This window comes from Chiloscyllium plagiosum, unplaced genomic scaffold, assembly GCF_037043375.1.
Source record: "Chiloscyllium plagiosum isolate Xiang-an unplaced genomic scaffold, Cpla_swu_hap1 HiC_scaffold_24, whole genome shotgun sequence".
Lineage (NCBI taxonomy): Eukaryota > Metazoa > Chordata > Chondrichthyes > Orectolobiformes > Hemiscylliidae > Chiloscyllium > Chiloscyllium plagiosum.
In genome coordinates, this window is record NW_028270162.1 from 8,415,325 (window position 1) to 8,430,185 (window position 14,861).

At 41.1% G+C, this 14,861-nt stretch overlaps 1 protein-coding gene across 3 annotated transcripts in view; it reads left to right on the plus strand.

Moving 5' to 3' along the window:
• Nucleotides 1-14,861, plus strand: part of chfr (checkpoint with forkhead and ring finger domains, E3 ubiquitin protein ligase) — a 48,413-nt gene that overhangs the window by 17,325 nt on the left and 16,227 nt on the right. For all 3 annotated transcript variants that reach the window (XM_043715443.2, XM_087999872.1, XM_087999873.1), the window contains exons 3-9: nt 1,305-1,414; nt 6,302-6,361; nt 6,899-7,342; nt 7,953-8,109; nt 9,551-9,705; nt 10,461-10,623; nt 12,702-12,823. In XM_043715443.2, the coding sequence (XP_043571378.2) occupies nt 1,305-1,414; nt 6,302-6,361; nt 6,899-7,342; nt 7,953-8,109; nt 9,551-9,705; nt 10,461-10,623; nt 12,702-12,823 (1,211 nt within the window). The remainder of the gene's footprint in view (nt 1-1,304; nt 1,415-6,301; nt 6,362-6,898; nt 7,343-7,952; nt 8,110-9,550; nt 9,706-10,460; nt 10,624-12,701; nt 12,824-14,861) is intronic.

A 14,861-nucleotide genomic window follows, 5' to 3' on the forward strand; every position in this document is an offset into this window, starting at 1 on the left:
CCCTCCCAGTCGAACGCTTCAGCAGTCAAGGAAATTAGGCTTCCGTTCTTCAGCCAAATGTTCACCAAGCAGAAACTGATAACCAAGTTCCATATTAATGAAGTCCGCCTGAACCATGATTTTTGGGTTCATGTCGCACTATGTATAAGCCCACCACACTTCTGTATCTGTAAAACCTTCCTTACTGTCCTGTTTTGACACCATTGCATTGATAAATTGTTATGCTCGCTTTATCTCAGTTTCTACAGTTTTAGATTACTTATTAATTTGGTTAGACCCTTGGCATGCAACTCTTAGCTGAAAATGTGTTGCTGGAAAAGCGCAGCAGGTCAGGCAGCATCCAAGGAACAGGAGAACCCTGAAGAAGGGCTTATGCCCGAAACGTCGATTCTCCTGTTCCTTGGATGCTGCCTGACCTGCGCTTTTCCAGCAACAAATTTTCAGCTCTGATCTCCAGCATCTGCAGTCCTCACTTTTTCCCATGCAACTGTTATACCTGTTATGTTATTCCAGTCATTTGGTTTATCTCCAGCACCACCTTATTTTTAATCTTTTGTAATTATCTCTGTCTCATTTAATCAAATTATAGGTCATCCCTTCACTTGGTATTTGGCTGTTAACATTTTACACACACCATTTGACACTTGATCAACTGCAGAAAGCTATTATTTGCCCAGTCGACACACCATGCACACCATTTGTATGATCTTTAGATCTCTCTGCCTATAAACTGTGTGCTTCTCTCTCTCCACCTGACAAAGGGGCAATGCTGCAAAAGCTTGTGATTTCAAATAAACCTGTTGGACTAAACCTGGTGTTGTCCGACTTCTGACATTGAATAGAAGAGCTGGCTAAAAGGGTCAAATGGTATTTCTGAACCCTAATATTCCTAATTCAAAGTTGATTTTATTCTCTAATCAGATGATGCAATGTTCAAGGTGTTTATACCTTGTGTTTGGGGGTTGTTTACAGGATTTTGGCTGTGAAGCAGTCCTGTGCAAGTTAGGTGTGAGCACCACTGTTGTGGCCTAACATTCACATTATTGCTGCTACACAAGCCAACAACAGTGGCATCTTGTTTTACTTAGTATTTAACTTAGGCCTTCAGAATTAGTGTGGAGGGAATTACCAGAATGTCACCTTGTTCATTGTAATGTTTAAAAGAAATGAAGGGTTTTAAAGTTGAGCATGGCATAATTTCCAAATGATGATGAAAGCCATGGGCTTTGACAGTCTGGTGAGTGCAGGTTTGATGTGCCTCCTTTACCAAGAAGGTTGAAGACTACATATGTTCTTGTTTTCAGCACCAATGGAACAGTCATCAACAAGTCCAAAGTAGTGAAGAAACAGACGTATCCATTGCAGAATGGAGATGCCATTTACGTTGTCTACAGGAAGAATGAGCCAGATCAAAGTAAGGTTACAATAATTAAAAGTATCACCCATAGTTTGAATGATCCCATTTCCGGTTTGTTTGGATGTGATTGGGTTGCAACCTGTGAAGCCGCTAAGTAAGAAACCTGCTTTGTAGTTGGCTGTTATTTTTGGCTAGTTAATGTTCTCTGCTAAGTAAGATTTGTTGCTAAGATAGCAGACAACTTATTTGACAGCTGGTACTGAATTAGCAAAATCTCCTGTAAAGTTAAATATTCCAAAATGGAAAACTGATGCCTTTGTTTTTGGTCCCTGCTCCAAACCCCCTTCTAATTTCACCCCTCTCCCTGAGACATAATCAGTCAAGACAGTTTGCAACATCAAAAGCATAATTGGCTTTGACATGAGCTGCATAGAATAGAATCCCTACACTGTGGACACAGGCCATTTGGCCCATTGAGTCCACATCACACCCCCAGAGTATGCCATCCAGACTCACCCCATTCCGGTAACCCTACATTTCCCATGGCTAATCCACCTGACCTGCATGTCTCTGGGCAATTTAGCGTAGCCTATCCACCTAACCTGCACTTTTGCGACTGTGGTAGGAAACCATAGCACCCAGAGGAGACCCACACGGACTGGGAGAATGTGCAAACTCCACACAGATAGACAGTTGCCTGAGGATGGAATTGAACCCAGGACCCTGGCGCTGTGAGGCAGCAGTGTTAACCACTGAGCCACCTTGTTGCAAACTACATTCTTGCCTTCACTAATCTGACTTATTTTTACTTCTGTAACATTACTCCACTCAGTCTCAGGTCATCTGCTGAAACCCTCTTTTCCAAACCCTCTGTTCCCTTGAAACATAACTATTCCATTGCACCCCTGGCCAGTCTACCACATTCTATTTTTTTTAAACTTAAAGTTGTCCAAAAGTGTTTCCCAAGCCTAACTCATACCAAGTCCCTTTGACCAGTCATCAGTGTTCCCTCTAATTTTCTTCCCAGCTGCGTGGCTTCTGGAACCAGAAGTCAGTGCTGAGATTACAGGCTGTCACCAATCAGCATGCGTGGGACACTGGAACCTCTGCAGCTTTGAGGGAACATTACCTAAACCTGGCTCTTGGTCAAGCACATTCTTGATTTAAGTATTCTCAGCCTTGCTTACAAATCCTTCCCTGATTTCATCCTTCCCAATCTCTGTAATCATCTTCATCTCCACAATTATCTGAGCTATCAGCATTCTTCAAATTCTGACCTCTTGTACATCCCAATGTTATTTGCTCCACTACTGGTAATCATGCTTTCAGTTACCTATGCCCCAAACCCTGGAACATCCTCCTTAAACCTCAACAATTATCTTCCTTGCTTTTACTCTTTTAAACTTATTCAGACCAACCTCTTTGACTAAGTTTTAATTTAGCTTGTGACCTTGTGCTGCATTTTTAAAACCATATGAAAAGTAAATGGGAGTAGGCCATTTGGCCCCTGAGTCTGCTCTGCTATTCAGTAGGAACTTGACTGATCCAGTACTTCTCACACTTGCTTTCCTGCCCCTTCCTCATAACTCTTGAATCCCCTATAGATCAAGAATCTATCGATTTCTGCATAAATATACACTAGGACTCTGTCCCTGCAGCTCTCTGTGGCAAAGAGATCCAAAGACACTAACCCTTTGAGAGAAGATATTCCTCCCTTTGCAATCTTAAATTGGCAACCCTTTATTCTGAGACTATCCTCTGATCCTAGGCTCTCCCATTATGGGAAATGTCCTCTGAGCATTTACCTTGTCAAGCACCTTTAATCCTTTTTGTTTCAATGAGACCACTCTCATTTTTCTAAATTTCCAATGAATAGAGTCACAAGCTCTGTAACCTTGCTCATAAGACAATACCTCCAGACCAGTGATCATCCTAGTGAACCTTCTCTGAACTGCCTCCAATGAAATAAAATCTTCTCTTGAAATAAGGGAACCAAAACATTCTCACCAGCACCTTGTATGGTTGCAGTAAGATTTCCTGACTCTTGATACTCCAAACCCCTTGAAATAAGGGCCAGAATTATAACAGTATAGACCATAAGGAAAAGAGCAGAATTAGGTCATCTGGCCTATTGAGTCTCTGCCATTGAATCATGGCTGATATGTTTCTCCACCCCGTTATCCTGTTTCTTCCTGTCATCCTTGATCCATTTAGTAATCAAGAACCTATCTGCCTGTCTTAAATACCCTTGATGACTTGGCCTCTATAGCCCTCTAAGGCAATGACTTTCATTAAGAAACCGTCTTCTGAAGAAATTCCTCCTCGCGTCAATACTAAAATATTTTGAAGGGTCACTTGACCCAAAACATTAACTCTGATTTCTTTCCACATATGCTGTCAAATCTGCTGAGCTTTTCCAGCAATTCATGTTTTTGTTTCGAAAAAGTCATCCCTCAGTCTGAAATTCTGCCATCAGGTCCTAGGAGAAAGTGAGGACTGCAGATGCTGGAGATCAGAGCTGAAAAATGTGTTGCTGGAAAAGCGCAGCAGGTCAGGCAGCATCCAAGGAGGGTGCCTGAAGAAGGGCTTATGCCCAAAACGTCGATTCTCCTGCTCCTTGGATGCTGCCTGACCTGCTGCGCTTTTCCAGCAACACATTTTTCAGCCATCAGGTCCTAACCTCTTTCTTTATCTCTAGGTCCACTCTGTCCAGACCTCTCGGAATTCTAAGCTTCAGTTAGATGCCTCCTTCCACATTCTAAATTCCATTGTGTACAGCCCCAGAGTCTTCAACCGCTCCTAATATGATGAGCCTTTCGCCTTCAGGATTGTTCTTGTAAACCACTTCTGGATGCCCTCCAAAACTAATACATCCTTTCTTGGATATGGAGCCCAAAACTGCTCTCAAAATTCCAACTGAAATCTAATCAGACCCTTGCACAGCTCAGCAGTACATCTCTGCTCTTGTATTCTAGCCCTCCTAAAAGGAATGCTGACATTTCATTTGCCTTCCAAACTGCCTAACCTGTACTAGCTTTCCTGATTACCTGCTGCACCTGTGTAGTGTGTCCAAGTCTTTCCAAGTCCCTTTATGTCAACACTTTCTGCAGTTTTTTCTTTTTGGTGTGCGCTGCCTTTTTTGTAATACTGTTCTATTGTTTTTATTAGCTTTACATTTTTTTTCCACATTGGGCAAAATGTTGGTATTAGAAGTACAGTTATTTTGCCCTATCAATATCTCTGTAAACTATTTGGATTCCTCTCATATCCTGCCTTTTGTGTCATCTGCAAATTTAGCTGCGGTACATTCATTGATTTCTTCCAAGTCGTTTATGTAAATTGTAAAAGGTGGCAGTCCCAACACTGATCCCTGTGGGACCCCACTGGTTACAGGTTATCAACCTGAAAAATAATCTGTTATCCCCATTCGCTGTTTCCTATCCATTAGCCAATTTTCTATCCATGTCAGTACACTACCTTCAGCATTGGGGGCTCTTGTCTTAAACTTTGTGAGGTACTTTGTTGAACACCTGGAAGTCTGGTTGAGACTTCCTTGCAAAACTCTAATAAATGAGTCAGGTAATATTTCCCTTCCATGAAACCATGCCGACTCTGCTTGATTAGATTGATTTTCTAAATGGTCCGCTATTACCTCCATAATTGATTCCAATACTTTATGAACGATTGATGCTAAACTAATCATCTTATTTGCTTTTTTGCAGCCCCACTTCTATTTTTTTAAAATATGGTTTGCACATTTGCAGTTTTCCAGTTCTCTGGCATTTCTCCAGAATTGAAGAATTTTTTGGAAAACTACAACCAATGCATCCACTGTCTGTAGCTGCTGCTTTTATGATGCTAGAATGTAAGCCCTCAGGATTAGGGTCTCTTACCGATCTAGAGACCCATTAGTTTGCCTAATACTACTACTTGGGTTATGGTACTTAATTCCTTTCCTGAATTCTTTAGATTCAAAGTCTCTTCCGCTGAATTGACTGATGCAAAAAAATCTCTTTAACTCCACTGCTGTTTCCTTGTTCCCATATTCATTTTCTAAGAGTCCTATGTTCACTTTGATCCTTCTCTAATTGTATAGTAGAAAGTGAAGGCTGCAGATGCTGGAGATTGGAGTCGAAAGTGTGGTGCTGGAAAAGCATAGCAGGTCACGCAGCACCCGAGGAGCAGGCGAATCGATGTTTCGGGCATAAGCCCTTCAGGAACGAGGCTTGTGGCTAAGGGGCTGAGAGATATATGGGAGGGGTGTGGGGCAAGGGGGAAGGTAGCTGAGAATGCAATAGGTAGATGAAGGTAAGGCTAAGGTGATAGGTCGGAGAGGAGAGTGGAGCGGATAGATAGGAAAGGCGATGGGTAGGTCAGGAGGGCAGTGCCGAGTTAGCGGCTTGGGACTGGGATAATGTGGGGGTAGGGGAAATAAGAAAACTGTTGAAATCCACATTGATCCCATGTGGTCCCAAGGTGGAATATGAGGCATTCTTACTCCAGGTGTCATATGGATCTTAGTATTGACAGTGATAGTGACTGTGTTCTCTGCCAAGCGTTATTAGTTTGTGAGCATTGAGGAAAAACTGATTTGTATTTGTAAGATTTATTTGCATTGGGTAAACAGCCTAATAGATACCAGTCAATCTTACATTCAATAGGTCCTTTTGTGACCCTAAACTTCAAGGAAGATTTGTAGCTAAGTTTGGCTTTGGTGACACCTGCAGTACATACAATACTAACTTCCAGGAGGATGTTATTATAAATGAACTACTTGAATACCTTACTTTATCCTCTATCCATTCAGTATCCCTGCGTCATTGGCAAACTACCAGTCAACTCCAAAGGATGTTTTACAGTTCAGTGTTATTGCACTATATCTTTTGGTTTTAATGAAAGGAAGTAGCCTTTTCCATTATCATTTCTCTTTAATTTATATTCTAGATGTTGCCTATTTGTACAAAGCACTGAAATCTGAAGAGGGAATCATGGAAGAACCAATGGGTAATTAAGAATTGTTTGTTAGATTTTAATGGAAATAAAGTAATGCAAGTGAACTTTCTCTAGTTGTAATAACATATGAAGAAAAATGTTTAATTCTGTCATTGATGGAGTGAAATAGGGTAGGAGAAGGCTTATATGGAGATCAAACACCAGCAGAGGATAGTTTGGTCTGTTACTATGCTGTAAGACTTACAAGGTATCTTGTGAACCTAGTGACTTATATTACAAGACAGAATTAAATGTTCAGACAGATAAATATTTGAAAAATTAAGAAATTTTGGACCAAAATGTGTGGCAAATTGGCTAAGAATTAGACTGTTGGTCAGTTCTTTCAGAGGACAAGTACCGAGACAATGGCTGCCTCTGTGTTGTAACATTCTTGGATATTTCTTATTTTGTTTACATATCTTCGCAGTTCATACAGTTTCATGCAGATAGTATTCCATAAGCAAAAAGGCTTTTTACTGAGGGGTGAATTGACTTAATGTCAATCTGAAAATGCGTTATCATGTACTCTCAAATAATGTTTGTGTACAGGATCCTCCTGCAGTGTTTTTAAAGAAACCTCAAGTTTGGACAGCAACAACGACCAAACAGCAGTCATTTCCCCACTTTGTTCAAAACAAGCTGAACACCCTTTCCGAGAGGAACCACAGCCATGCACGTCTTACTACGATCCATTCTGTACCTCTGGAGCAAACTCTGACACTGATCAGCCTATTACTTCCACAGTGGAGCCATGCACTTCCTCAACAGAACCTGTGGCCACTACTGCTAGATCTTCAATGTTTGCACATGGACCTAAATGTAGTCCAACATTTTGGACTTCATGTCCAAAGATGCCTAGTCCTGCTTTATCACCTTCAAGGATTCAGGTGAATGTAGAAAGCACATCAGGACCTGAAGCCCCAAAGTCGTCATATCCAGGTGCCTTGGAGAAAGAGGAAGACCTGGAACCAACCAAAAAGAAACACAAAATGGGCAAGTGTTTATTTTGCAGCTTTGACTATTGAGGATTTAGAGTTTATTTCCTGAGTTGACTAATATGAGCACCTGACGCTACACAACTCCTCCAAACCCCTTTTCCCCATTCCATAGATCTGTCCAGATCTTTACTGTCTGAGCTAAATTGTAAGGAAATTTCAGACAAAGCTTCAACTTCCAATTGCTTTCCAATTATGCCTGCATAATGTGGATATCATTGAGAAGTGTGGTACCTATGCGCAGAGGAGCACAACCTACCAGGAAAAGGGGGGGGATAATTAACGTCCTGCATTAAAATTTTGGAACAAAAATGTGACAGTGCATTTGCAGTTTGAATCGTTTTTAAATTTATGTAGGTCTATACATGACGTATTAACATAGATTCACACAACACAGCAGAAGGCCTTTTAGCCCATTATGCCTGCACTGGAGCTTTCACTATTCAGATGGTGATAGGCCCACTTTTCATTTCCAGCATTTACTTTCTTTTTAAATTCAAAGATTGGATTCTGTGTTTCTTTTGTCCAACTCAACACATAAGCTTTGTGTGATTTTTAATATTTGCATCTGCTATAAAATACCTTTTTCTTGTATAACATTTTGGTAGAGACATATGGAGTTTCAGATCCATTGCTGATCAATGAGAGTCAAAGTTCAAACATTACACGTGAGGATCAAGTGACCTCTGAAGGAAAGCAGCCAGATAAAATGGAGGAAACGCTCACCTGTATCATCTGTCAAGACTTGTTGCATGACTGTGTCAGGTACATTGAGATGTGAAAGTTTTAAATAGAACAGGTACAGGTCCTTCGGCCCTCGATGTTGCGCCGCCCTGTCTTACTAATCTGACGCCCATCCATCTACACTATTCTATTTACATCCATATGCCTGTCCAATGAAGACTTCAATGAACTTAAATTTGGCGAATATACTACAATTGCAGGCAATGCATTCCATGTCCTTACTACTCTCCATCTTTTATGAGATGAGCTATGTTTCCAACATTTGATTGTTTTGAAACACAGCAAACATTTTATTAACAGGTACCTAATGGGACCCAGGTGTGTACCAGTTGATTAAATATTCTGGATCATAGAATCTCTACTGTGTGAAAGCAGGCCATTCGGCCCATTGAGTCCACACCACCCCTCCAAACAGCATCCCCCATCCCTGAAACCTTGCATTTCCCATAGCTAATCTACCTAGCCAGCACATCTCTGGGTACTATGGGTAATTTAGCATGGTCAATCCACCTAAATTGCACATCTTTGGCCTGTGGGAAAAAACTGGAGCACCCTAAGGAAATTCACGCAAACACAAGGAGAACATGGAAACTCCACACAGTCACCCAGGGGTTGCATTGAATCTGGGTTTCTGGTACTCTGAGGCAGCAATGCTAACCGTGCCGTTGATCAAGAGGTCCACGTTGATGGGAAAACACACTAAGTAATAGAAACGTATTGCAGGGGTATACACATCACTGTTATATTTTATTTACAGCATAAATCACTTAAACAATATTGTAACTTTACCTTAAATAAAACTTAGCAGTAGAGAGCCATCCCACTCTCAATCTTAACTGATTGCTCTGACATTGTGGAGGTCATGATACTACATTATTTGAGAGATATAATTTTTGCTGGCTTATCAAGAATGCCAGTTCATAAAGTACTAGTCACTGCAGAGTTTGCTGCAGTGGGAGTTTATTTAAAATTCTACTCTAGACTGCAACATCACAATATTTTGAACAGTCCAGCTCCAGTGGCGTCTTAGACCCAGATGTAGCCTCCTAATGTGGACTTTGTGGGTGGCACTACAAAATGGCAGAAAAAGTTGAGCTTCTGAATTAACAGCATTGCTACCAAGGATAGTATATTTGGGGTATGATCAGTAGTTATGCATCATTATAGCATGGATATTTTCTGATCAACTGATTCAGAAAAATCATTATGCAGCTCTGAACCAGGGGGGATTTGAACTGGAGCCTCCTGACTGAGGTAGGTGTATTAACAACTGCATAACAACAAGAGCTTCTCAATCTAGCCTGTGCTTGTTGTTAATGTATTGTTTGAGTGATGGTAACTCTGAAAAATGTGAGTGATTAAGCTTAATCTCTGCAGCACAAAATGTAAAAGCTTTATCCAACAATAAACCCTATAAGGTCTAATTCCACCTTTCCGTCTACCCACCCCTGACCACCTTCAGCCTTCAACCATGTATGCATTCTTTCTGCGCGGCATGTTACTCTGGCTGGATGGAGCGATCATCACTCTGTCCGACGTGCCGTTGTCCTGTCGAACGCATCAGCAAGAACCACATGGTGAATAATCTGGTAGAGGCTTACCTTTTGCAACACCCAGGCAAGTAATTGCTGTCTTAAGTTTATGTACACTGATTTTGTTTGTGTTAGAATATGCTCTGTCACATATTCCAAATGTTTGATATTGTGTGATTTGGGAGAGATGGAGAAATGTTGGACATACATCTTAAAGCTGAAAGCTGTAATTTATGGAAAGCAAAATTGTAAATTCATTCATATCTTGCTCTTGGTTATCCTTCATTGAATTTGACAGTTATTTGAGTTTTCTCAGTGCATGAATTAAGGCTGCAGAGGTTTTAAAAAAAAACCCTTTATCTAGAAGGAAATTGAATTCCCACATAATACTGTTGCTAAGTCAGTAATTGTTGTGTGAATTCATGCTTTGACCTTTTTGAGTGAGTTAATGGACATGACAGATGCAAGAAGCAAGATTGTTTCCAATTTGGTTCCTTTATTGAATTTTGCAGAACATTCGCAATTTTACCACTAACTTTCCATTGCTGGATTGGAATGCAATTCTGAGAAAGCTATAATAGTTAATAGGGAGTAATGCAACAAACAACAAGAAATACAATTTTAAAATGTCAGAGTGGAAAATATGATCTTGTCAGGAAACATGCCAAGTGTGCACATTTCTTGACAGAATTTGGTAAACTTGATTTCCCGGTCCTATTTTTTGCTTATCTGAAAATTTCTTTGCTTGCCCTAGTGGGAGAGGAGAGGAAATTACTGTGCTAGATAATGGTACTGGTTTGATTTGTTTTGGTCACATTTGTGTGTGAATTACTATTTCAGAGAAGTGTCGCAGTGGAGATGAACTGCAAAGCATGGATGCCAGAAATAAAATCACACATGACATGTTACAGCCTAAGATTAAGCGGTCATTCTCCGATGAAGAAGTCAGCTCCGAGGATTTTCTCGAACTGTCTGATGTTGATAGTGAATCTTCTGATTTTAGGTGAGTTTTTGAAAGATCTGTTGTTTCATATAAGAAATGCATGAGGAGCAGATGATCCTTGTAAAAGAGGGTAGTTGTTGATCAGCATTCGTGCTGAAGTTCAAAGATTCCTAAGGCAAGCAAAATAATTGGTACAGTGACTAAACGGCAGTAAATGTCCTGCTTTGTAATGAATTATTGGCCCTTTACAAAGCAGTGGGGACATACACAGACTGAAAATTCAGTATCCACAGTTGGCTAAACGTTATTGTGAAACACCCCGACATAATTCAGGACATGTTCTTGTAATACTTCAGCTGTCATGTTATGTATATTCACTTTTTGGAATGAATAATGGAGTTCCCTTTCTGTCTTCTCCTGAAGCTGTTGCTTCTTTGGTGTCCAAGCTCTTCAGTGCTGGTTATGTGCTATATAAGCTAACCTAAAATCTATTTTAGAACCTTAGAACATTACAGTGCAGTACAGGCCCTTCAATCCTCTATGTTGTGCTGACCTGTGGAACAAATCTGTTCTACACTATCCATTCTCATCCATATGCCTATCCAATGACCATTTAAATGCCCTTAAAGTTAGCGAGCCTACTACTGTTGCAGGCAGTGTGTTCCATGCCCCTACTACTGAGTAAAGAAACTACCTTTGACATCAATCCTATATTTATCACCCCTCAATTTAAAGCTATGTCCCCTCGTGCTAGCCAACAACATCTGAGGAAGAAGGCTCTCACTGTCCACCCTATCTAACCTTCTGATTATCTTGCATGACTTAATTAAGTCACCTCTCAACCTTCTCTCTAATGCTGTGTTATCCAAATTTGGAGGGTTTAGCAGTAATTTGATTGAGCATTGTTTTTAGAACTTTTGAAATAAATTTGTAGAATAGATAGTGTAAAGCTTTTTCTGCTGTTGGGCTGAATCTCAGCCAAAAAACATAAGTTGAAAATCCCTCAGGTTATCAGGAGACATTAGGAAACTCCTCTTCACACAGTATAAGGTGTGGAGCAGACTTTTACAAAAAACAGTAGATGTCAGCTCTAATTATTTTAAATCTGTGATTGATTTTGCTGGCCAAAAGTACAGGAAGATTGGAGCCAAGGTGGGTGGATGGAGTTCAGAGCTATCAAGGAGTCATTAAATGGTGGAACAAGCTTGAGGGGCTGAATGATTCTGTTTTGTTGCACGCATCAGCAGTTGGTGTCATTGGACCAATTAGTCATGGGAGTACTGTCACCAGGACTGACTTTGTCCGCTTAATGTGTTCAAAATGCATTGTGTAGTGGATAATCAATGATAAGTGGGTGTCACTGAATGGCAGTGAGGAAGAGGACTCTTGGATAATTTATTTTCTTTTCGTCTACCCTCTCCCATATCCAGGGCACTGAAGTTAGTTGTTTTCTGCAGTTTTGTATATTGGTTAAGATCCACTAATTTGCTGTAGACTAAGGAATCCTGGTCTGAGTAGCTCAGCTGCTTAATGAACAAACTTACTAAGGTACCTACAATTATATAGTACCTTCCACACACTCAATGTCACAGAACTCCATGGTAATTTGTTATCGTGATGGTCAGGATGCAGGGGAAAACTTCCCTGCTGTTTAGTTAGTGCCGTAGGATCTTTCTTTTACCTAAGACCACCAACCAAATGTCATTTTAACATGCCCTCTGAAGGACATTTTGACTGATCAGCAATCTCCCCGTACAACACTGGAGGATCAGCCTCTGCTTTGTTTTATTCTCTGCAGTGGGGCTAGGACTTCTGGCTGGTGTTCAAACTGTGGTACCAACTGACATTTTGAATAAAACTACTTGAGATACTGCTTCAGTTTATTTTGAGCGTGTGATGGTTCAGCTCAGCTTTTTAATGGAGACAGAAGACATGAAATGCAAGTGGTGCAAAATGGGAAATGTAAATGAGTACAAAGCAAGATTTATGATTGGATTAATTGCTTCTAATGCATTGCTTCTCTGTATTTGTTTTCTTGGGGCTCCTTAAGAGTTTCACAAGCTCTGCAGTAAAAGTTTTTAAATACAGTTTGCTATCTCTACATGGTTGACTGCATTTATATTTCTATTCATTTTCAGTCAGCCCCATATTGTATGCAGACAGTGTCCTGGATTTCGGTCTGATAGCAATCCACCTACATTTTTGCCAAGTTTCAGAATGAATACTGATGCCCCATCAACTTCTTCTAGTATTCCTGTTGGTAAGTGTCTGTTGACTATAGGCAGCACAGTGGCTCAGTGGTTAGCACTGCTGCCTCAGTGTCAAGGAGTCTGGTTCAATTCCAGCCTTGGGTGACTGTCTGTCTGGAGTTTGCACATTCTCCCCGTGTCTGTGTGCTTTTCCTCCGGGTGCTCCGATTTCCTCCCACAATCCAAAGATGTGCAGGTTAGGTGAATTCACCATGCTAAATTGCCAATAGTGTTCAGAGATGTGTAGGTTAGGTGCATTAGTCAGTGGTATATGTGAGGTAATAGGGTAGGGGGAATGGGTATAGGTGGGTTACGCTTTGGAGGGTTGGTGTGGACCTGTTTGGCCAAAGGGTCTGTTTCCATACTGTAGGGATTCTATAATTGGCAATACTGCAATTATAGTTACTATCTCGAAGCACAGCTTTGAATTGCTTGCTTAACTGCACGGTTTAATTTTTTATATTCACTTGGGATGTGGGTGTCACTGGCTGGCTAGACCAGCATTTATTGCCCGTCCCTAGCTGCCTTTGAGAAGGTGGTGGCGAGTTATCTTCTTGAACTGCTGCAGTCGATGTGCTGTGGATTGACCACCATGCCTTGGGGAGGAACTTTCAGGGTTTTGACCCAGCGACGGTGAAGGAACAGCAATATATTTACAGGTCAGGATAGTGAGTGACTTGTAGGGGAACTTGCAGGTGGTGGAGATCCCCTGTAACTGGTGCCATTTGTCCTTTCAGATGTAAGCAGTTGTGGGTTTGGAAATTGCTGTCAAAGGATCTTTTGGTGAATTTCTGCAGTTGTAGGTAGCAGTGTATATGAAGTGTCAGTGGTGGAGGGAGTGGATGCTTGTGTGCGCAGTGCAGTGCCAGTCAAGCAGGCTGCTTTTTCCTGGATGTTGTCGAGCTTCTTGAGAGCTGTTGAAGCTGCACCCATCCAAGCAAGTAGGGAGTATTCCATCACATTCCTGACTTATGTCTACTAAATGCTGGACAGGCTTTGGGCAGTCAGGAGGTGAGTTACTTGCTGCAGTATTCCTAGCCCCTAGCCTGCTCTTGTAGCCACTGTGTGTTTATGTGGCAAGTGCAGTTGAATTCTAGTTAATGGAAACCCCCAGGATATTATTTAATGTTTCAATAGTGGTAATGCCATTGGATCTGAAAATGTGTCGCTGGAAAAGTGCAGCAGGTCAGGCAGCATCCAAGGAGCAGGAGAATCGACGTTTCGGGCATGAGCCCTTCCCGAAATGTCGATTCTCCTGTTCCTTGGATGCTGCCTGACCTGCTGCGCTTTTCCAGCAACACATTTTCAGCTCTGACCTCCAGCATCTGCAGTCCTCACTTTCTCCTAATGCCATTGGATGTCAAGGGCTGGTGCTTGGATTGTCTCTTATTGATGATGGTCATTGCCTGGCATGTATATCTTGTGAATGTTTGCATCATTTGTTTTCAAGTGGATGTGATATAATGGGTTAACGTTTATTGTCTCTTCTATGATTTTCAGTTCTGTGTTAATTAATTTGAGCTGTGTGAGGCAAAAATGTGGAAGATTAGACTGAAGATTGGGAAGAAAGAAATAGGATATACCAATGGGGTGACATGGAGTATGGCTGAAGAAGGCTTTTGTGAGGCCTAAACAGCAACATGGGAGGATATTTTTCCAAATGATCTTTTTCTGCCGTACCTTTGATATACAGTGTTGCCTTAGAGGGGCAGGCAATGAATTTGCTGATCAACTGACCTTGTATCACAAATGGATTATCTAGAAAATGTGGGAGACAAAGTCCGCTATCTGGTGGCTGAGGAACAGTGTACATAAATGCCAGAAATCTAAATGAAGAGAACTCTAAAAATAATGTGAAAGGAGTGGACCTGAGCGGAGCTAGATGCTAACCTAGTTATGTGACCCCAACATTTAGACCCCTCATTTATTTTAAGAACTGTCTTGAGAACAGGTCTCTTGTTTTTTGAGTTAATAATGCATGTCAACAACAGTACTTGGATTTTGCAATGATTAACTTAAGTTACTTAACTCTGTTATTTTAGTTTTTGA